Source organism: Camelus bactrianus, chromosome 4 (genome assembly GCF_048773025.1).
Source record: "Camelus bactrianus isolate YW-2024 breed Bactrian camel chromosome 4, ASM4877302v1, whole genome shotgun sequence".
Taxonomy (NCBI): domain Eukaryota; kingdom Metazoa; phylum Chordata; class Mammalia; order Artiodactyla; family Camelidae; genus Camelus; species Camelus bactrianus.
In genome coordinates this window covers 47,480,253-47,501,773 of record NC_133542.1, presented here as the reverse complement: position 1 = coordinate 47,501,773, position 21,521 = coordinate 47,480,253, and the positions used below count along the sequence as shown (strand labels likewise).

Genomic DNA, 21,521 nt, shown 5'->3' with positions numbered 1-21,521 from the left:
ATGTTGCTGGGGAAGGCTGGGTGCACCAGGGCTGCACTGCGCTGCTGTCCTCAGCCTCAGTTCCCCAGAGGCTGAAGCCGAGCCCTGCCCTCCTCTTTCTGTTCCTGAAAGGAAGGTTAAAGGGATAAAGAAAAGATTTCTTTTCTTCTCATCTTTTTCGTTTAGATGTGTGTCTGCCTGCTTTCAAATATATAGATTTGAGGCTATTCATAATAAAAGGTAATGTATATAATGAAGCTGTTAGGATAGATGTCAAGACCCATGTAGAAGGAAGGGCGAGTGAAAGTCGATTGACCCAGTACCAAAGCTAACATGGCTACTGGGTTAAACATCAGAATTAACTCTGAGCTTCCTGGCAGCCAAAAGAAAAAACAAAACAAAACAAAACAAAAACAAACAAAACTGTGAGGGGGAGGCACAGAGTTGGGGAATACCAGAGCAAAATGGAGCTTGTTGCCTGTGGATGTAGAGATCTCTGAACACTTGTCAGAGCCGTTCAGGAGGCTCCTGGTTCGCACCTAGATCTGTCCTGGGCCCCTCTCTCGGAAGATCACCTGCTGAGATGATCACTCTGGCCTTTGCTTCTCCTGGTCACAGTCCTTGGTCGGCACACCAGCCTCACCCTCCTGGCTCTGTGCCCTTGGTGAATGTGCCCAGGGCCCCTTCCAGTTCTGACATTCTCTGATTGTAAAAGAAAGTACTCTATTTTTTTTTCTTTCTCTGTATGTAGTTCCACTTTAAAAACCTTTCTACTCTAGAGGTCAACAGAAATCCCTACCCTGTCAATTTACTGATTCTGCTCCCTGCCTAAGAGGCATAAAATCACAGGCTGCCACCCAAGATTAAAGGTCATTTTCCATGAATTTATAGATGGTGATGTCCAGATAACTTGTGACTTAAAACATATGGTCACCAGCTCCCCTATTAGATTAGTCTCTGGACGGTCACAGATCGGTCTGGGTAATAAGGAGGATGGACCTGGTCATTAGGCAGGAGACAGTGATGTCTGGCAAGCTGGCCTGGCACAATGGCCCTTAACTTCCTGGGGCTCTTGGCAAACGTCTCCTGGGAGAGGAGATGCTCCCTAAATGGGTGTTTTCTCGGGCAAAGGCAGCTGCTTCCGAAACACACAGTTCCTATAAGCCCAACCTGCTTAAAATCGTATTTACTTTCATGTGATCCTTTCTTAATTACATTTTTCTTTACTAGCATCCTTATTCATTATTTAAAACAACTTTTAAAAATAATTATGCAACCATTCCTTCCTCTGTACACAGTAACTATTTACCTTTCTGTATCAGGTTTTCCGCCCTTTATTCATGTGTAGCTGTACTTACAACATTGCCGTCATGAGAGTTTAGACACTATGAGCAAAGTGTGCAATAACAGTATTCAGCAAGTCCTAAGCAAGGAGTAGAATTCCTTTGGGGCATTGTTCACATTGCCCGGGACTAATTTAGAAAGCCCGCATTTTACAGTTTGCTCAACACATAAACAGTCTTGTATTTCACTTTTTAACTTAGCATAATTTCATGCACACTTTTTCATGTAGCTACATAATCTTAAGATTCATCATTTTAATGGCTGCTTAATATTCCATCCAGTTTGCGTGCCATAATTTACTCAACTGCTCCCTATTGTTGGAACCTTAATGAAAATTTGAATTCACCATGTAATACAGGGGGAAGCTCGTTTTAATGATTACCATTATAACATCCCCTGCCCTAACTGCATGCCATTACTAACTCAGCTTTGGTAAGGCGCAGATGCTTTCAGAACAATAAATCCTGTGTGAGAGATGGATGCACAAGTCCTTCTGATTTAATAGCTAATCTGTTCACTGCACATGTTTTCCTTTTAGGCTGGTGTTCATGTGGAATATCCATCTCTCCTGACTATTGTGCAATACTAAACTGTATGCATTTGTCATATTGTTACAGGTACCTTATCACTGTGGTCAGGGACTTTAATGAGTTAACTGAATTTGGGGGTAAAGAGTGGTTTCTGGCTGTGAGTTGTCATCCTTGTATCCCACTCACATTCATTGAACATCTGTTTGCAACTGGGCTCCTTGAGAGAGCAAGTGAAGATGCTCCTGATTGCTGGGGGCCCACAGAAGTGCATCCTTGAGTTGCTTTGTGGCCCAAGATTAAATGGTGATTTGCATGCAAAGTGCTTTGTAAACTGTAGAGTACATGTTAGTGGTTGCTGTTCCTGCTTGTGAGAGAGGATGAAGTGGAAGGTGGCGTTCGTGGGTCCGTGCCTATCAGCTGCATTCCCAGTGTCCCTAGCCCTCAGAATTCTCCAAAGACAAGAGGCTAGACTGTACTCCTTAAACCAGGCCAGGAGTGATAAGGATGACGATGACCCCACAAAGCACTGATCAGATAGTTTGGTAGATTTCGTGATTTACAGAGTTGTCTCCAGTACTTTACATTGGTCTTCGACTTAAAGTGACCAAGTCCTGTCTTTTATAGCTCTTCCCTTCTCCTCTTCCTCCCCCATAAAAAGGAAAGCATCATCCCCAAAACTAATAAATCACCCCAGTTTACTCCTGGGACCTGACAAAGCCGTGTTTTGCCAAAGTATGGGACATCTCAAAGGAGACACGATTTTAGGTGGCCTGAGAACCACATAGTGAAGTTTTCCCCTTTTTATTCTTTTTCTTTCTAAAAGGAGAAGGTTATTCTTATTTGCCAAAGAAAGTGTCTCGGTTTGCTGCTAGTTCCCCCACCGGCTCTCCAGTACTTGCGGGGCTCCCTTCAGCAGAGAGAGTGAGCCTTGGACTTACTTCCTGGCGATAGTACCTACCTAACTGGCTTTGTTCTCGTTTATTCTGTTTATGTTTATCATCTGTTTTTGGTAGAGGATAATGGCTTATAGGGTGGTGATTAATAGCCTCCTTTTTAAGTGAATTTTATTTCCTCTAAAAAGTGAAACTGTCAGTTTTTAAAAATGGCATATAATAATCCAGGCGGTACTCAAAAACGGCAAAATCGCGCAGTCAGTATGTGACTAAATGAAGTTTAGGGGATGCTACCATAGCGCTGTTTAATGTCAACACTAAAGGTCAGTGCATAGCATCAGTTGGTTTCTGTTGAGTCAGGGCCTGTGCGCGGCGTGGGGTTTTGCCATTCCTGTGAATGGCCTTGAATCATGAAGCCCAAGCTACAAGAATGCTCTTGCTCAGAGGGGCTGACGTCGTCAGTGTATTTTGTCAGCTGCTCTTCAGGGCACATGACTCCCGTGGGCTTCTACTGTGGCTTTATGCCATCAGAACTCTGATTTGCAGAGTGCCTCAAGAGTCCATTAGAACAGCACGCTCTCACTACCCTCACCGCTTCACATCAAGCCTCACCTCCCCTCTCTCACCTCCTTGGACCTGGTACTCCAGCAAAAGTAGACAGTGAATTATTATTCAGCCTTAAAAAGAAATAAATTCTGACACATGCTACAACATGAAATAACCTTTAAAACATTGTGCTAAGTGAAATAAGACTGTCACAGAAGGACAAATACCATACGATTCCATTTATATGGGGTAGCTAGGTAGTCAGATTATTAGAGACAGAAAGTAGAAGCGGGGGGAGGGTGTAGCTCAGTGATAGAGCACATGCTTAGCATGCACAAGGTCCTGGGTTCAATCCCCAGTACCTCCATTAAAAAAAATAAGTAAACCTAATTCCCCCACCCCACCCCCCCAAAAAAACCAGAAAAGAAAAAGAAAGTAGAAAGGTGGTTGCCAGAGGCTGAGGGAAGGAAACTGGGGACAGTTAGCGGGGGACAGTTTCAGTTTAGAGTGATGAAAAAGTTCTGGTGAGGGAAGGTGGTGGTAGCCGTACAACAACGTGAATGTACTTAATGCCACTAACTTGTACACTTAAAAATGGTTAAAATGGCAAAAGTTAAATGTTATATATATTTTATCGAATAAACGAGAAAGTAGGCAGTGAGCTCATTCTCTCCAGCTGCACTGTCCTGGTCCAACCACAGGGAATCTTGTCCCTCTCCTGTTTCCGCTTGTCAGAACTGCCACTTCAAATGCCACCTCTCTCTCTTCCTGCCTCGTCCCTCGCAGGCCCTGCAGGAGCCCCTTTGCCGCAGAGCAAAGGTGATTTACGTACCCGTTGTCTCTCTTCTGGAAACAGTGGGCTTGCTGAGAGCAGCCTCGACAGTGAACCCTTTCCTCTCCCCCGTCCTTTGTGGGCCCTGCACAAAGTGGGTGTTTATGATCAAAGCAAATAAGCCATCCCTATTTGGCAAAGAAGCACCTGACTGTGGCATCCTGGCATCCATCTTTCGGCCACTGCTGGCGTCTTAGGAATGAGCAGCAGCTGAAAGGAACATGCCCTGTCTGGGTCCTCAGACTGGCTGCCACTCCTCAGCCCCGACTCAAGCCAGGACCTGGTATCCTCTGCAGAAGATTGAGAGCTTTCCTTCCTTATTCAGAAGTGAAATTGGACATCTGCTCTCTCAAGTTTCTTAGCTGTATTCAGTGTGTTAGAAGACAGGCAGGCCCTGGGGGAGGTAGAAGGGCAGGAAAACAGTCACTCCTGGGACTTTAGGGGAGAAAACAGTCCCCTGGGGATGGCTCTTGGCTTCTTAGGTCTTCAAAATGAACATGTGAGCTTGGTGGACACTTGAGGGTCATTTAGCCCAATCTCCTCATTTGACAGATAGGGAGTGACAAGTCCAGAGGATGGGCAATTTCCCTAGAGGAAGGACCCTGTCCCCACCACTCATCTGTAAGCAAGGGGGAAAGAACTCTGTGTTCTGGGCCGGTGTCAGAACATACCCAGAACATCATGCTCACGTCTGGGCCCTACCCTTGGACAGTGGTCATGAGGTTTCTGATTCTGTCCTTTGGTTCAAAGCCTGAGATCTTTGTGAGGAAGACTTGACCAGTGAGAGCAGGGGCACTGCCCTGGGGAGGGGCGGAGAGGAACAGTTAAATGCAGCAAAGAGGCCTGTCCTGTGCAGTCCCCACCTCTCTGGGTGGTGGCTGGTGGGTGTCACCTGCCAGGTCCCAGGTGATGAAGCTTGTACTATGCATCCTTTATATCTCTGCTTCCCTCCTTTTTGACTGCAGAATTTCAGAGGCAGGAAAGTGTCCGGTCGCAGCACAAAGGCATCCAATTATACGACACCCCTTATGAACCCGAGGGCCAAAGCGTCGACTCAGACTCAGAGAGCACGGTCAGCCCCCGACTGCGGGAGAGCAAGCTGCCCCAGGATGACGACAGGCCCGCCGACGAGTACGACCAGCCGTGGGAGTGGAACCGGGTCACCATCCCAGCTCTGGCAGGTAAGGAACCAGCGGCCCTGCTCGGGGGCGGTTGCTGGCCCACATGGTGCTCAGCTTTGTAAAGAGGGTAAGCACACTCGGCCCTGCCTGCTCATGTAAACCACAGGGCTTCACGTATGGCTGGGCCCCTCAAATGTGAGGAGGGTCCAGTCTGCAGAGTGGTTCCTTTTGTACCTGGTAGAGCCCAGTGGCTCCATCCCATCTCACACCTGTGATAGGCCTGCGTGTATCCGGGGCCACGGCGTTCCTGTCCCAGCTTCAGCATGAGCCCATTGACACAGCACAGGCCGTGGGCACATCCTGACCTCAGGGGCCAACCCTCCCCCTGGCCAGGAGCCCCTTGAATGACTCAGATGCCTCCCTTCCTCCCCACCCTGAGACTGGTTTTCTAGAATCCAGTGTCCATCACAGCACTGAAACTCCTCTCCCTCAGCCTTTTGGGAAATAAGTCTGCCACATGTGTTACCTCTCTTAGGCCATGTTCACACCCTTTGATCTGAGTACCAGTCCTTAGGATCCAGGTCAAGGTTACGATCTAAAGCGCAGAGAAGGCATGATGATGGTGAGAGATGGAGAACGACCCAAATGTCCAGCAGTGGGGATTGGTTAAAGGAATGTTGTGCAGCCACTACAGAGTGACATTGACCAGGAGTTTATAATAACCCAGGGAAATGCTTATGTTTAATGTTAAAAGGTGGAAAGTCAGATGCAAATAACTTTTATGTGTCTAAGAGTTTAGGCATTGGAAAAAAGACATCAAATGACTAATTTAATTCTTACTACATTGCAGGTCATAAAGGGAGAGTTTTTGTTTTTAATTTAAGATTCATTTTGCCTGGAAGCTCCCTTTTTCATGCACAACTAGACCCTTCCTCCCTTTCTAGCCCTGGAAGTGAGGCCTCTGTCCTGCCCTCATCTTGATTCCCTCAGTCAAGATTCTGGCTGTTGTCACGCATACCACTCACCATCCCCTGGATGTAGCCACTCTGTGCGAGTCCTATTCCTTCTGCCTGAGTGCCCTTCCCTGCTGTATCCTATCTGGAAAAGTCCCACCCCTCCTTTGAGGCCCACCTCAGATGTGTCACCGTCACTGTGAGCCCTCCTGGTACACGGCCACATGTCCCATGGGCTCCCTTGCTGCCTCTCCGGGCCTGTTGAACTCCCTGCGCACAACCCTGGGGCAGCATTTCTCACTGTGTAGAGTCAGTGCTGTGGATGCTGGGCCCTCCTGCCAGGTTGGCAGCGCCCGGCTGAATGCCAGAGACGAGAGTGGTCGTGTGACTGAAGGTCCTTGGTCACCTCAGGTCTCTCCCGTGCATTTCACGGCCTCCTCCTCCCTCGGCACGGGAATCCAGGGACTGTCCTGGCACGGCTGGTCAAGGCGTGCTACTCTCGGGTGTGAGAGGAGCTAGAAGGGGGCTGATACTGCCCCAGAGGTGGCTCTTCACAAACCCCAATTGCATTAAAGGGCTAGAGGGCTCATGTGACACCTCTCCTGGACACCAGGGGCCTGTGGCGTCCCGCCCCCTCCTGGGCTGACCACCCTGCAGGTCATGTTACCTTTGATGCTCTCGTCTAGTCTGGTGCTTGGCTGCTCACATGTGGCCCTGGACCAGCAGTGTCACTCACCCGGGAGCTAGTGAGAAATGCAGGGTCTCAGGCCCCGGCCCAGACCTGCAGAGTCAGAATCTGATTTAAAAGACCCCCCAGGTGATTCGTGGGCACATTAAAGTTAAAAGCACTGAGCCTACAGGACAGCCATCATCTCTTCAGAAGGCTCTGGGGCCAGGACTTGTCCGCTTCTGCCCAAAGCCGGTTTTAGAACTTCTATACCTTTCATTTTTCATAAAGGATCACAAGGTCTGAGATAGAACTGTCTCCAGATAAGTTTCTGAGCCACAGATATCCATTTGGACTTGCTTTTATATTGCTGACTTGCTTTCACAAGTGTCATTGTAGGTCAACTTCTTAGGCTGCTGGTAGAAGACAGACCCAGAATCACATCCCCGTGTGTCTCATCAAGTCCCTTATCTCTGTGTGTCCTGCTCTGGAGTGGATACCGATTATGCTGTTTTGGGCTCGGCTCTGATTTCTGGGGCATAGAAGGAAGCTGTTTCACTCGGGCTGGAGGGATGCTGTAAGCGGCAGCCGTTAGTCTTGACTAGATCCCTCCCCACGTCTGTGGACAGAGCCTGTTGGATGCGGTGTTGGCAGGCAGGAACACCGTCCTGTTTCCTAGCCCCAGAGTGCAGGTGGAGTGAGGTGGATGGGCCACCTGTCAGGTAATAAGGACGAGTTGAAACAGCTCAGTTGGGTTGCTGAAGTGCTGCCACGGCTCCATTTGTAAACCCAGAAGTGTGGCTGCTCAGAGACAAAGGATAATGTTCCCACCTCAGTCAGCAGTGTATGGGGCATGTGCTTTGGCACGTCATTGGTGGTGTCAGGGAGCGAGGCAGAGCTTGGCTGGGCCCCGTCCTCCTATTACCACACTGATGTTCCCACACAGTTTATCTGGGCCCTCGGAAGCTCTCTGTGATGGGCCTCCAGAGCCTGGGGTGTAGGATCTGTAGCTGGGGTACAGGCGACTGGGCAAAATCCTTACCATCTCTTTCCGACCCATGTATTCTGATTCTGCCTATTCAGCTCACATGAGGGAACTGGTCAGTGTTTTCAGATTTTTCCAAAGGTGTGGAGTGTGGGGCCCTCCCAAAGGGCAGAGCTGGGCCCACCAAGGAAGAGTCATACAGATTTAGGGTCCAGGTGAGTGGTAAGGATTTCAGGTGTACCTGCAAGCGAATCATGAACTTCCTCTCCCTGGGGTTTACCAGCAGAAGCTTGAACAAGGCAGGACTGGTGTTGAGGGGTTTGCGCTACATCAGGAACTTGGCCTGCAGCCCCTCCAAGGATGTTTCCATGCTTTGGTCCATCAGGACCCCAGCATGCTGGTCAGAGACCAGGACTGATCTCTCTGATTCAGTCTACAAAGCAAAAGTGCTTTCCACCTTTCAGAGTGCTGTCCTGCACTGCATTGTGAGAAGAGTCACTTCTCAAAGGGATGCTTCAGTGTTCTTCACAGAAGTAGGCCTTCTCAGCCAGTGCAGCCTTTCAGGAAGGCTTAATGATCACTTCCCGTCTGTCGTGAAGACAGCTATTGCAGGGTGTAATGTAGTTCCAGCTTCTTGGGAATGTAAGTCTTCCCTTCTCTCAGAATTCTGTGGCCAGGCAAATGAGAGATACCACAAGCTCTCCAAAAAGCCTTGGGCCTTCCTTGCCTGCCCTCCCTCTAGGAAGCTATTGGTAGCCTCAGCCAGAACCCCCGCCTCAACCCGTTCAGCACCAGAGTCCCATCCCATGCACTAAGTGCATGACCTTAGTTGATCCCAGAGCCCAGGACAGATGCCAGTCAGTTTCACCTCTGGCTGCAGGGAACAGGGTGCAGCCCTGCTATCCACAGAGAGGTGGTGTGGCTTCCATCAAGGTGTCAGCCCTTTTCCTACCTGGCAGACACTCCTGCTTTCAGAGCTGGCTGGACTGAGTCCTTTCCCTGCTTTGACTCACCTGGGAGTAGCCTGCAGGTTCAGCCCCAGATACAGCTCCCTGCCCTAGGAGTGTGGGGCAGGAGAAGAAGCCTGGGTGAGGCCACACTGGGTGATTCAGGGTGGTACTGCTTGGCACTGGTTGGTGCGGAGTGTCTAACCAGCCCCTGGGCTTTTTGGCACAAATTATGAGATGGACCAATGGAGCCTGCACAGGAGGTGGCCACACAGAGAGGGGGCCGAGGAGCTGGGTGGATAACTTGGAGAAACAGACCTGGGCTCACGGTGGAATGGGTTTGGAGTCTTCACATCTCTGAGTGGCCATTGGGAGGACAGGGACTGAACCTGTCCTGGGGGCCTCTAGTCCCTCACTGGGAAAATGTGCCTGCTGCAGAGGGTCCTGGTGAGGCTTAAAGGGCACCACATGGGGTAAGTACTGACACGTACAGAGCACTCTGTGCGCGTTATCTTTTTCCGTCTTCACACCCGCCCTCTGGGACGTTAGTTTCCTCCTTTTACAATAGGGAAACTGAGGTCCAATAAGAAGAAATAACTTTCCCAGGAGCCCATAGCTAGTCAGCCATGGAGTCAGGATTTGAACCTGCTAAGACCCACTGCAGAGCCCAAGCCCTAACCCTGTCGATGTCTGGGCTCCCTGATGCCTTCCAAGATGCTGCATATAATGTGGCTGGAGCCCTCACCCTCCCAGAGCCCACGGGAAGTGTCACATGCCTTTCATTGCCCTTGCCCAATTTCTCCCTGTGTCTGCAGCTGGTAGGATACATTCCTGGGGTGTGTGTTCCCACTTGGAATGATTCCAGCTGAGGATGCTGTAGGAGCCCAAGTTCTGGAGGCTTGTGTCTCCATGGGAGTGACCAGAGCCATCCCACGGGTTGGTCATGGTCTGCCACCCCTCAGCACAGGAAGGGGTCCCCACGCCATGGCATCCCACTCCCCCTTGTCCAACTGGGGAAACTGAGGCTGAGGGAGGGACAGAAACTGCTGGAGCCTTCATAGCAGAGCCAGTCAGGCCGTACACAGACGATGGATTGGTGTTTCCTTTTAATTCAGTGGGTCAAGTTAAAAGCTCTGTCCTTAATGATTTGCAACTGCTTCTGAGAAGCAAGTGATCAGAGTGCTTGTTCAAGGAGCTGGGCAGCAACAGAGTGGGGGAAGGGCACCCTCGAGATCTTTCAGAGAAACAAAGGCATTTTTTGACTCACCGTCTAAAGATTTGTCTCTGTTGAAGCTACTTTTCAGGCAACGTCCTGGATTCAGCCAGTGATGGGCCTGCCTCCCAGCAAAAATAGAAGATAGTCCTATGACTCAGTGCTGAACGTACTTATTCTGGGTATTTTCTGTCTTCCACATTAGCTCCTTGGCCAATTTCTCTGCCCTGGAAAGCTCAACACACTGTCTTGCGTGTCAGGAGCCATTCAGAAAGTAGAAGGAGTCAGAGAATCCCAAGTGCACATGCCACCTCCACCACCCAGCAGCTGTGGGACCTCAGACAGGCTGCTCAGTCTTCCTGAGCCTTCGTTTTCCCATCTATAAAACGGGGACAGTCACAACCTTTATCATACTGGATTTCTGTGGTGACCAAAGGAAAAGATCTGGATGAAAAGACATCGTAAACTTTAAAGGGTCACGCATGAAAGAATGGTTATTGGTGCTCAGGGAAGGCTCACTGTATTAAATAAAATTTAATTTTATACATTAAAACAATACTGCATAAAGAGGTATTTAGGGGGCACAGAGGGCCCATTTATGATGTTCACTCCCAGTTATTCCTGGCAATGGGAGGCATGGATGGCATGGAAAGCAACACTTCAGTGGTTGTGAAATACTCCACCTCAGTTCCAGCAATAATTCTCACCATGAACCACCCGGTTTTTCAGTCTTTTATTCAGCCCCTCCTCAGGGTTGGGCCACTAGTCCCCAGGTGTGAGAGGGACCCACTGCCCTTCTCCCCCCGCTCCCCTCCCCACTGTAGCTGTGACACGTTTGTGGATTGGTTGGTTTGCCCACAGCGTGCAGCAGAAACACCCAGAGGAAGCAGTGAACAGATTGCTGGGACCCTGATTCAGTAGGTTCCAGGGATGAGGCATGAGAATTTGTAGTTCTAAGAAGGTCCCAGGTGTCGCTGATGCTACTGATCTGGGGACCCCAATTTGAGAACCTAAAGCATACTCAGTACATACTACATGTTAGGTACTGGGGTCAAGGAGTTAAGGAAGGGGTGTCACAGCTCAGCTCTGGGGGTGTCAGTGCCACTTCTTCCAGGAAGCCTTCCATGACATGACCAGTCCCTTCCCAACCTCATCCCAGGTTGGGCTGGGGCCCTTCTGGGCTCCTACCACTTTCCATATGGGTGTGCAATGGTTTTTTCTCAAATCACCAGATGCACGTTTGTCACTGTCAGCTTGGGGGGTGCTAATGCTGCATTGGTCACCCCTTGGCCAGGCACTATATTTAGTTTTTTGTTTGTTTGTTTTTAAATATATTTTTATTGAAGTATAATCAGTTTACAATGTGTCAATTTCTGATGTACAGCACAATACTTCAGTCATATAGGAACATACATATATTTGTTTTCATATTCTTTTTAACCATAAATTACTACAAGATACTGAATAAAGTTCCCTGTGCTATACAGTATAAACTTGTTGTTTACCTATTTTATATATAGTAGTATCTGCAAATCTTGAACTCCCAATTTCTCCCTTCCCATCCCCCCATGTTGAGTTTTGACATTTCCCCAGCCTTATCAAGTGAGGATCGAAGGGCAGAGAAAGGGGAAAGTAAGGTCCCAGGTATGTTTATTTCCTAAACAACTGTGAGTCATCTCTGAGCCAGCTCAGTTGGCTAATTTAAAACAATCCTATAAAGGTAAGTGGGGAGTGGAGGAAAGGCAGGAAATTAAAACTTAGTGAGCACCAGTTATGAAGCTGGCATGGGTTAACCCTCTGAAGTCCTGCAAGGTGGGTGTGGTTTCATTGTCATCACCTAGATGTCACTACTCAGGCTCAGAGAGGGTGAGTGGCTTGCCCATGGTTACACAGCTCATGAGCTCAGGTCAGGTGCTCTCTCCACTGCTGCATTGACATCTTGAGTGTGTAAAGGACAGGTCTGAACATTCCCTTTACCTGTGCTGGTGACACGTGGCTTGGATTGTTCTCGAGGCAGAAGCAGTTGTGCCTGCTCCATGCTGAGCTTGTGACTTGTCACTGTCACTGTGAAACACAAATGCTGTGAAGCTGGTAGTGCTAACGTTGAGTGGGTCAGATCCTGCTCCAGGCTCACTGTTCCCACCGAGCCCATGTCTCATCCTTGTGTGCTCAGAATAAACAGGCTTGGCCTCTGCAGAAGGTTTCACAGGGAATCTTAGATCTGCCACCATCACCTGCATGCCCAGCGTGTGCTGCCTCCTCCTCGCCATCGGCCCCACTGGGGCTCCCGATGCTTCCTGCCCCCTGCTCAGCTTCCCAGAATGCCTTGGGCCTGGGAGGAAATTAACAATTGTGTTTGTACTCGGAGCTTTTTGCTATGTAATGAGTAACAGTTGTAATTAATGTTTAACATGTGTGAACAGCAGGTCTGCAGAGAGAAGGGGGGTATAAACGAGAAAACTGGGATCACTCGCTTCCTTTGGCTGATACGTTACTGAGGGACAGGTTTTTCCAGTTGGTTTTTCTCTTTGACATATGAATGAATTCATTTAGTAACCTAAAAAAAAAAAGAGAGAAAGAAAAACACTGGTGCTTCATAGCTTTGGTTTGCCTGCTAATTATATTGATAGAAATGTTTCTTCAAGTGCCTTTGTCTCCTGGGTGGAAAAAACCCAAAGATTTAGTAGACTATCTTTGCTCTTTTGTTTGGCAGGTCTGAGAGCTTCATGTGGATATATATTTTTTTCGCGTGGATATTTTTAAGCTCTGTGAGTTCAGAGACTCTGCTGGCCTTGTTCACACCTGGGTCCTCACCTAGATCAGTGTCTGGCACGTAACAAACAAAAAGATATTCACTGAATTATCGAATAAATCAGGTCTCAGGAGAACCCATCCCAAGTTCTCTCCAGGACACAGAATACATAGGTATCATGCAGCCCTACTCACAGAGGTAGTGTGTTTTCACGTCATTCCTTTGTGCTGTATACCTGTCTTCTCTCCAAATGAGGCTGAGGGACCTACACAAGGGTGGGACTTTTGAGTGACTGTTGACGACTGTGGTTGTCATCTCTGGTCTGAACTTGAAGCTGAGAGTGTGTCCCTGGATGTTTGAGGATTGGCCCGTGAGTTCAGATGCCACGTTGGGGTGGGGAAAGTGGTGTGCCAGTGGGTGGCAAGCAGCCCCCTGATCGCCATGCACCTGCTTGTCCCCTCCTGTGGCTTCTCCCTCCTCTCACCGCCGTCTGTGGAGGGGCAGCAGCAGCAGACACGTAAGCAGCTGGGCTAGGGCTTTGGGGTTCCTGGGAGCGGAGACTCATTTCTACAAATGCCCAGCCTGCTCCCTGCAGGTCCTCTGAGGCTTGTGGATGGGGTCCCTTTCCCAGGCCCTAGGATTCTAAGTGTCTGCAGGTGAAAGCATCAGGAGACACACTATGTCAGACCTGAGCAGGCATTCTCCATCTGACAGTGAACCCCGCCCAGAACTAGCAGAGCTGTAGGGTCTGGGTTTAAAGCCCCATGCTGCCACTTGCTAGCGGGGTGACCAGGGGCAAGTTGCCTGTTTCTTCATCTGTAAAACAGGGTGGTAATTGGTGCTGAGAGTCGGGGGCACAGTGAGTGCTCAGTGGATGTTGGCTTTTGGTATCACTGTCACTGTTGCTTTTGAGAATGTGTTACACTGTAGACAGGATTTGTGCTGAACTTGTTAGAGGCCCCTGGGATTCAGAAGACTTGGGTTCAAGTCCAAGTTCAAGTCTAGCAGTTAATGTGGGGAAATTCAGTCTCTTTTCCTACCTGTCATTTCTCATCCAGAATATGAATTATGATAATGAAGATGGATTGCTTCGGCAGCTGTAAAATCCTTTGTTTTTGTGTCATTTCATCATTTTCATCAGAATTTATCCCTACATTTCCTGTAGCCAAGTGGCAGCCCTTGGGGTGGGCTCTTTGCACCAGGCAGTGGTGTCCATGTCTCCTTTGTGGGGTGCAGAATTGTAGGACAAAGGCACTCCCCCTGGTGCCAGGCCCAGGTTTGGGTATGCATGCGTGGACAGCGTTCCTGAAACCAGATGGCATTCCTGGAGCCCGGGCGGCATCCCGGCGCCTGCCTCACAGCTTTCCCGATGCCCTGCTTCTCGGGGAGTCACCACCGCCACCGCCCTCACAATGAGGACTTCTGTCCTCAGGCACGGCCCTCAAGATGTGGCAGCCTGATGCCCTGGGGCCTGCGTGTGCCTGCGAGATGAACACAGAGGCCTCTTGTTGGCAATCCTGGAAAAGCAAACCAAACATTTGCTGAGCTGCCTGCCCGTGTCTTACAACCTACCTGGAAGTACAGCTTTCACTCACGGGGAGAGGGGAGAGTGAGGCCTGCTCCTGAACTGCTGCCAAGAAGGGGGCTTCACCTCTCTGGACCTTTCTCCATCTGGAAAATGGGAAGTCTAATCTCTGTCTTGCTGTCAGGAGCAGGTGAGATGATGCAGAATGTATGTTTAAGAAGCTGAGGCAGCAGAGGACCATTCATGGGAACAGGGTTTTAGTCAGATGCAAGTGTTTGCACACTATTGTGAAAGGTTATGGTGTTTCCATATACTCTGGGTCGTGTGGGGCCCCCGCCTTCCCGAACCAATGCCCAGTCTCCCTCCTTGCCCCTTCTTGGGGGCTCACAACTACCTGGGCAGCAGCCCCTTCTGTGCCTCTCCACCCCTGCCCTCCCCACTCCCCGCCTGTCCCCCCGCCACAAACCCACCAGCATCAAGGCCAGGTCTTCCACAGCATGGAGGAAACGGCCCCTAGAACTGTATGGAAGGGGTGCCTTGGACGCCTTTGTCCTGTTCTCTGTGCCCTTGTGTTTTCAGAATGGTAGGACATCCAAGAACACCAGGCCTAGAGCACTGTCCAGGCCCCTCCTGTCAGCCCTGTATTCATTTCTGCCTCATCCACACAGGATCGGAAGCCTCTTCAGCACCCAGGAGTTCTTTGCAAGGCACTTCATGCGTGGGGTCTTATTTTCAATCCTCGAACCCTCGTTGCCTTTGCTTAAAGGACTCTGTCCTGTACAGGAGAACTGAGAGGGCCAGAGGCCCCAGGCCAGCCAGAAAGAAGTAGCTACTGACTGTGGAGCACGTCATAGGCCTCACCCGGGGCTCAAGGCCCTGGGCTGCCTTTGCTCCTGTCTAGTTTCTCGTGAATGGTCCCTGTCCTTGGGGGTTGCTGTCCACACTCGCTGTCAGCCTGGAGGATGTTTGGCAGACTGTTGACTCTTCTCCCTGTTCATCCCCAGATAAAGGCACTCCTAGGGCACCCCAGTTGAGGAGGCTGTTCAGGGCTTCGATTCCAAAGCAGAGGGGTCAAGGGTTGGGGTCTGGGGCCCGCTACCTGGTGTGGCAGCCTGCTCCTATCAGCTGGGGCAGGCTCCTTGGCCGCAGCAGGCCCCGTTCATAAAAAGGTAGACAAAGTAGCACCAACCTTCTAGGTCTGCTGTGAGGGTCAGAGGAAAATGTCACCTGACATTCTCATGTGCCCGCTAGTGCCCAGGAAGCATTCAGTGAAAGTTAAGCCATTTTTCCAACTATTTTAAAATAATTTGAGGAGGGAATCTAGCTCCTAAGGTTCCTTTCTTGATTGATGAATGAAGTCTTTTGTTCCTACCGACCACGAATCTGGGTGAAGATTCAGTCCTGCAACAGATTCTGAGCGTCCACTGTATATCAGGCACTGTTCTCGGCATTGGGAATTCAGCTTTGAACAAAACAATGTCCTGTCCTCTTGGAGCATCCAACTTAGGAATTTCAGCACAGGTTAAGGAAAAAAGATGGTGGTTTCTGATACAAGGCACCGCACCCTCTGGACTACATGAAAGGGAGCTGTTCTGAGCATGGATGTGACGGTGTGGAGAGGGAACCACCCCTTACAGGGGGCCTGCCTGGACTTTGGTACATCATCTGTTACTAACAACCTCCACAATCCTTTATGGTATAGGTATTGTCAGCCTGGTTTTACAGAAGAGGCAGCTAAGCCTTAGAGAAGTTTAGAAACTTGCCCAAAGTCACACAGTAGTGGCAGAGGCAGGGTTCAAATCCAGATCTTCCTAACTCGAAAGTCCACACCCTTTCCATGACACTAAGCCCATGAATTTCCTCTGTTCCCTGGCTTTGTCACAGCCCCTGGGCTGTTCCTTAGAGCTGGCTGTGTGTCAGGCATGTGGAGGTTCGGAAGAGGCAGGAGGCCCCATCTCCATCCAGTTCTGAGAAGACACCTAGACACCACACTAACAAAGACTGCAGTGGGATCAGACAGTGGCATAGACAGGGGAGGTGTGGTTCAGAAGAGAAATGAATTCCACTTGGGGGGATCTGGGACAAGACTTCCCCTAGGAGGTAGCTTTGGAGCTGAACTTTGAAGAATGACTTAGATTTTTTGCACACACAGATACTGGAGAAAGGGATTCTAGGAGGCAGACACAGCAAAGCAAAGGCCAAGAGGCAGGGAGGCAGATAATGAATTTGGGACCAGCCATCCTTTGTGACTGGAGCCTAGAGGTGGGTGTGGAACCCAGAGGGTCAGGTTGTCACCAAGTCATGGAGGACCTTGAGCACCAGAATGAGGAGTTTGCCCTCCATCCCAGGGAACTGGGAGCTGGCAGGGGTTCCTGAGCCCAGAGAGCTGTGCTTTAGAGGCCCATTGGCTTTTGGGAACCTGATCTCTCTGGCCAGCACTGAATGATAAACAGGAAGGAGCTGGACCCTGAAGGAACACATTTATGTCATCTATGCGAACATTTACTAAGCACTGTCTCCATACCAAGCACTGAAGTTGGTTTCGGGGCAGACTAGAGATTGGAGAGGGAGAAGAGAAATAAAATCAATCCCAGGCACTGCCCCGTCAGAACACCCCGGCTGACTGGGATGAGTGACGTGGGTACTCACTGAGCTACCAGAGAAGGGCCAAGTGCTGTGAGCCCCCCAGGAGGAAGGTGGGTCTCAGCAGATGGGATGGGGGAGGCTTTGTGGATGAAGGGCTTTTGTTCCAGACCTTAGAAGCTTCTAGATATAGAAGTCACACAAATGGAGGAGGAGGGTGATCATTCCAGAGACTAGACAAGTGAGGCACAGCCCCTGCCCACCCCCCCCCCAGCTCTTCCAGTGTCCTCGTGGGAAAGGAGAACATGAGGGTGAGGTCACCCTGGTCACCCACAGGGCCCCACCCCTTAGCATTGAGACCCTAGAGTGCTTCTTCACCTCCTCTGGGCCCCCAGTCCCTCACTTATTACGCACAGGGTGGCAGGGTTATTGGGAGGGTTAGAGCTAGCATGGCTGTGTGGGACGCTGTCTTCTGTCATTGGCAGTGACCCAGCTTAAGGGCCAATTTGGAATTGGTATACAGTCTATAATACAAGTAGGAAGGGGACCACCAGTGTCAGAGGCTAATCTAGATGGAAGAAAGGCCTCCAGAAGGTGGGGACACCTGAACTTGGTCTCAAAGGATGAGGCCTGTCAACAGACAGGAACTTTTGGAAGGATATTTGGACTATCACGAAGGGGCCATCTCACCTGCCCCAGAGACAGAGGCTGGTGGAACCATTAATAGGGCCACTTCTCCCACTGCCACCAGGGGTCTTGTCCCCTATCATCCTACCAAAGGCAGAAGGGCTCCTGAGGCCTGGCCTTGCCCCCAAGTCTCCCCTCCCTCCTACGGAACTCTCACTTCCATTTGTAATTGCCTATAGGTGGAATTAATTAGGTTCTGTCTTTCTAACAACACACAAGAGTGGCATATTTTTTTCTCTAAATGTGGATATTCTTTTGAGGACTGTGTCTTCCTTTATCTTTTGCAGAAAATCGCTAAATTAAAAGAATTGCCATTTTAAATTGCAGATTAAAGAGAAACTTAATTAGAAGGAATGAAAGCAATTGTGTTTGGAGCTTTTGTTCTTAACAGTTTTTTTTTTCTCTTGTGCTGCTGAATCACTGCACTTGGAGTTTGTGTATTTTTATTTTAGGTGAAATGATTTGCCTAATTAAGCCTGTCATTCATCACCACCTGTTCCCTCTAAAATGTATGGCTATATTATTAAGCTTGCAGGCAAATGTGTAAATTAATTCAGAGGGGAATTACAGCGTTGACTGGGATGTTATTAGGTTTTATCCAATTTATCTGGTATGAAAACTGATATTTTTCCCCAATAAAGTGAAACAGCAGCTCATTAAGTTCATTCATTCATGGAGCACCTACTATGTTGTGGGTGTGTGCTAGGCATGGGGGGTTAGGGCAAATATGGTACAGCCCCTGCCCTTGAGGGGCTCATGAGGAGCCAAACAAGGATGCTAGTGCTTAGGCCAAGATCAAGCTAAAGTCTGGGAAGAGGGTGAGGTCAGGGAAGGCTTCCTGGAAGAGGTGACTCCTGAAGAGCAATCAGGTGGACAGGTTGGAAGAAATCAGGATGGGAGGCAGAGAGCATGACCTGGAAGGGGGCATGGTGAGACCCGAGACTAGACAGGTAACCAGGTCCTAAGGTCCAACCTCAGCCTGAAATGGCCTTACCTCAGATGTCCCCCTGGCTTGCCTGTCCTTCCCTCCAGGCATTTATTTAGATGTCACCCTCGAGGGGCCTTCCCTGCCCTGCTTTTGTTTTGTCCAGAGCACTCAGCACCAGCGGGTGTGTTGTGAAGTTTTCACTTGTCTGTCTTTCCTCACTGGGACTCTGACTGCTGAGGCAGGGATTTCTGTGTGTCTTGCACACTGTTGTTTCCCAGCCCTGAATTGTACCTGGCACATGTGAATGAGAGTCTAGGAGTGGGATAGGTGGACAGACAGCCTGCTGGACCCGGATGTAGTCATGAGAGTGACCACACACACGGGTCCAACGTGTCTGGAGCCTTCTGTTGGCAGGAACCTCTCCGCTGTTTTCCATAGTGATTAATGCAGAAGAGTATCTCAGCAAGGAGGAAAAGCTTTGCAGTCCTGATGGATAGCCTTGCTCCATGGCTGAGGCATACAAGTGCATTCAAGTTCCTCGGTCCCCAGGGACAGCACATCACAGTCAGAGCAGGTGTTTCCTGCCACCTTCTGTGAATGTGAGGTTGATCACTATGTGTCTGGCTGGGGTTGGAGGACTGCTTGCCACGTCCATGCTTGCTGGCTAGGGGCAGATTTCTGCCAGTGTGTGTCTGTGGGCCTGGGGCTGGTCATGGCCTTGGGAACATGGTCTGTAGGCCCTGACCCAGTTTACTCAGCACACTGTGTGTGTCGGGCCCTTGGGATGTATTCCCTCATCTGATCTCCACAGCAGCCTGGTAAAGTAGGGAATGGGGCCTCAGAGAGGTTGAACAGCTTAGCCAAGGCACACAGCTAACCACTGGCCAGCTTAGGAGGAGGACTCAGGTCCGTTTGGAAGCTTCTGTGAAGTGCTTACTATTGTGCCCACACTGAGCACAGACTACATGCTAGGCACTCTGCTGAGATCGCTGTGCATCACCTGCCGGAATCCTCACAACAACCCCGTGGAGGGGTACAGTCATTATCCCTATGTTTCATATGAGGAAACTAAGGCACAGAGAGATTATTTGCAAGGTGGACCAGCTGGTCTCCAGGAATGCTTGTAGCAAATCCAATTTCAGCTCATGTTTTCTGCTCTTTGTGGGGTATCTCCAGGGTCCTACCCTCAAGTGGCATTCTCCATAGTCCATGGGGTGAATGACACTCTCACAGGTCCAGGGCAGAGAGGAAAGTACACAGGGGGAGAGCCCGTCCCACTGTGCCAGGCCTGCTGCAGCCTCCCCTGGGTGCTGGGCCCAGGACGTGGCGGGCTGTGTGTGGGGCCCACACAGGGGCCTGAGTGAAGAGAAGCAGATCTGTGTGATACAGCACAAGCCTCCATTGAAACTCTCTAGGAGAGAGTCCCAGGAGAAAGAGGCCAGATGTGGCCAGTACAGCTCCAGGTGGGGTGGGAGAACGGGAGGAGGAAAGGAGCCACTTGGAGGCAGGTTTTGGCACAAAATGTGGAAAAGCTTTCTCCCTGAGAGCTGACTATGAGACTGAGCACCCTCGGAGTGCCATGTCCCCTTTTGATGGAGGTTGCAGGAGGGTTCCTTTGAGAATAGGGCTGAGCTCCGTGGCATTGGGAGACAAACCAGCCCATCAACTGCATCATCTGGTTTAGACAGTTCATGCACACCCTGTTTTAGGAAGCCCATATCTTTTCAGCTATGTTTGTTCATTACCTGGAGATCTTCCTCCTGCAAATTGTAGAGCCCCAGAGAGAACCATCCCCTAGGACCCCACTATGCGCCACCCAGTAACTCCTTGCGCTGAGCTCCCGGTAATTGTGTACTTTCTCTCTCCCCCACAGCCCAGTTTAACGGCAACGAGAAACGGCAGTCATCCCCCTCGCCTTCCCGGGACCGGCGGCGCCAGCTTCGAGCTCCTGGAGGGGGCTTCAAGCCCATCAAACATGGGAGCCCCGAGTTCTGTGGGATCCTGGGAGAGAGAGTGGATCCTGCTGTCCCTCTGGAGAAGCAAATGTAAGTTTTCAGGGAGCAAAGCCCAATCCCAGCAACCAGTTCACGGAGTCACTGTCAAGACTCTAGAAAGTCAAGGCCACCGACGAGTCTGGCCAGTCGGAATTAGAACTCGCGTCACCTGATTCCTAGCCCTGTGCTTTCTCTCTCCACACTGTATGGCCTCCCTTACTTTGGATGACTAGTAGGAAGGACTGTGAAATTGTCCACATCTTACATCCTCCTTTCAAAGCTCATCATGCAGCGAATTTTTGAAAAGCTAAATGTATACTAAATCCTGCCCCCTGATTGTAAATTAGATTTATTTTTAAGCTACAATAATGTTTTTGCCCCACGTCTGCTTGGTTGGACACCTTGACACTCTTGATTTGGGTTTTCTCCAGAGACTTTCCAGCTTTAATCAGCAGCCTAGTCCCATCCCTGCTGCACCTTTCCCTCCCTGCTTCTCCCCAGCACTGCTGGTCCATTTTTACTGCCCCTTCCCTAGACCGTGATGATCATCTCCCTCCTCTGCTGGAGTCTCAGGTCCCTGCTCTGCTCTGAAACCTTCAGTGGCTCCCATCACCTCCAGGATAAAGTCCCATCTCCCAAGACTGCCCCTCGCCCTGTGAATTGCCCCCAGACTGCTTTTTCAGTTTCTCGTCATTCCATATACCAGCCCTAGAGTGAAATTCTCCAGAGACTTAAAAGTGCAGGCCCTGAATCTTGTGCTGAGACCATCAGGTGTATCACCCTCTTAACAAGTGAATGCGGGATAAATGGGGTTATCACTGAAAATGAGAAAACTGAGGCCCCAGGAGGTGCAGGGCCTTGGCTAGGATCTCAAGGGTCAGATTGGAGTGCAGAGGGAGGTAGGATTTGAACCCCAGCCCCATGACTCAACCCCCACCCTCTCCCCTTACTTCCCGCCTGTACATACTTCTCCCCAATCCTTAGCAAACAGCCGGCACAGAGTAGGCACTCAGTAAGTCCGAGAGATTAGCTGACACCCAGC

At 50.0% G+C, this 21,521-nt stretch overlaps 1 protein-coding gene across 1 annotated transcript in view; it reads left to right on the top strand.

Annotated features, from left to right (window-relative positions):
- Window positions 1-21,521, top strand: part of SHB (SH2 domain containing adaptor protein B) — a 126,132-nt gene that overhangs the window by 76,618 nt on the left and 27,993 nt on the right. Inside the window, exons 3-4 of the mRNA XM_010952907.3 lie at window positions 5,090-5,305; window positions 20,359-20,530. Coding sequence (XP_010951209.2) covers window positions 5,090-5,305; window positions 20,359-20,530 — 388 coding nt within the window. The remainder of the gene's footprint in view (window positions 1-5,089; window positions 5,306-20,358; window positions 20,531-21,521) is intronic.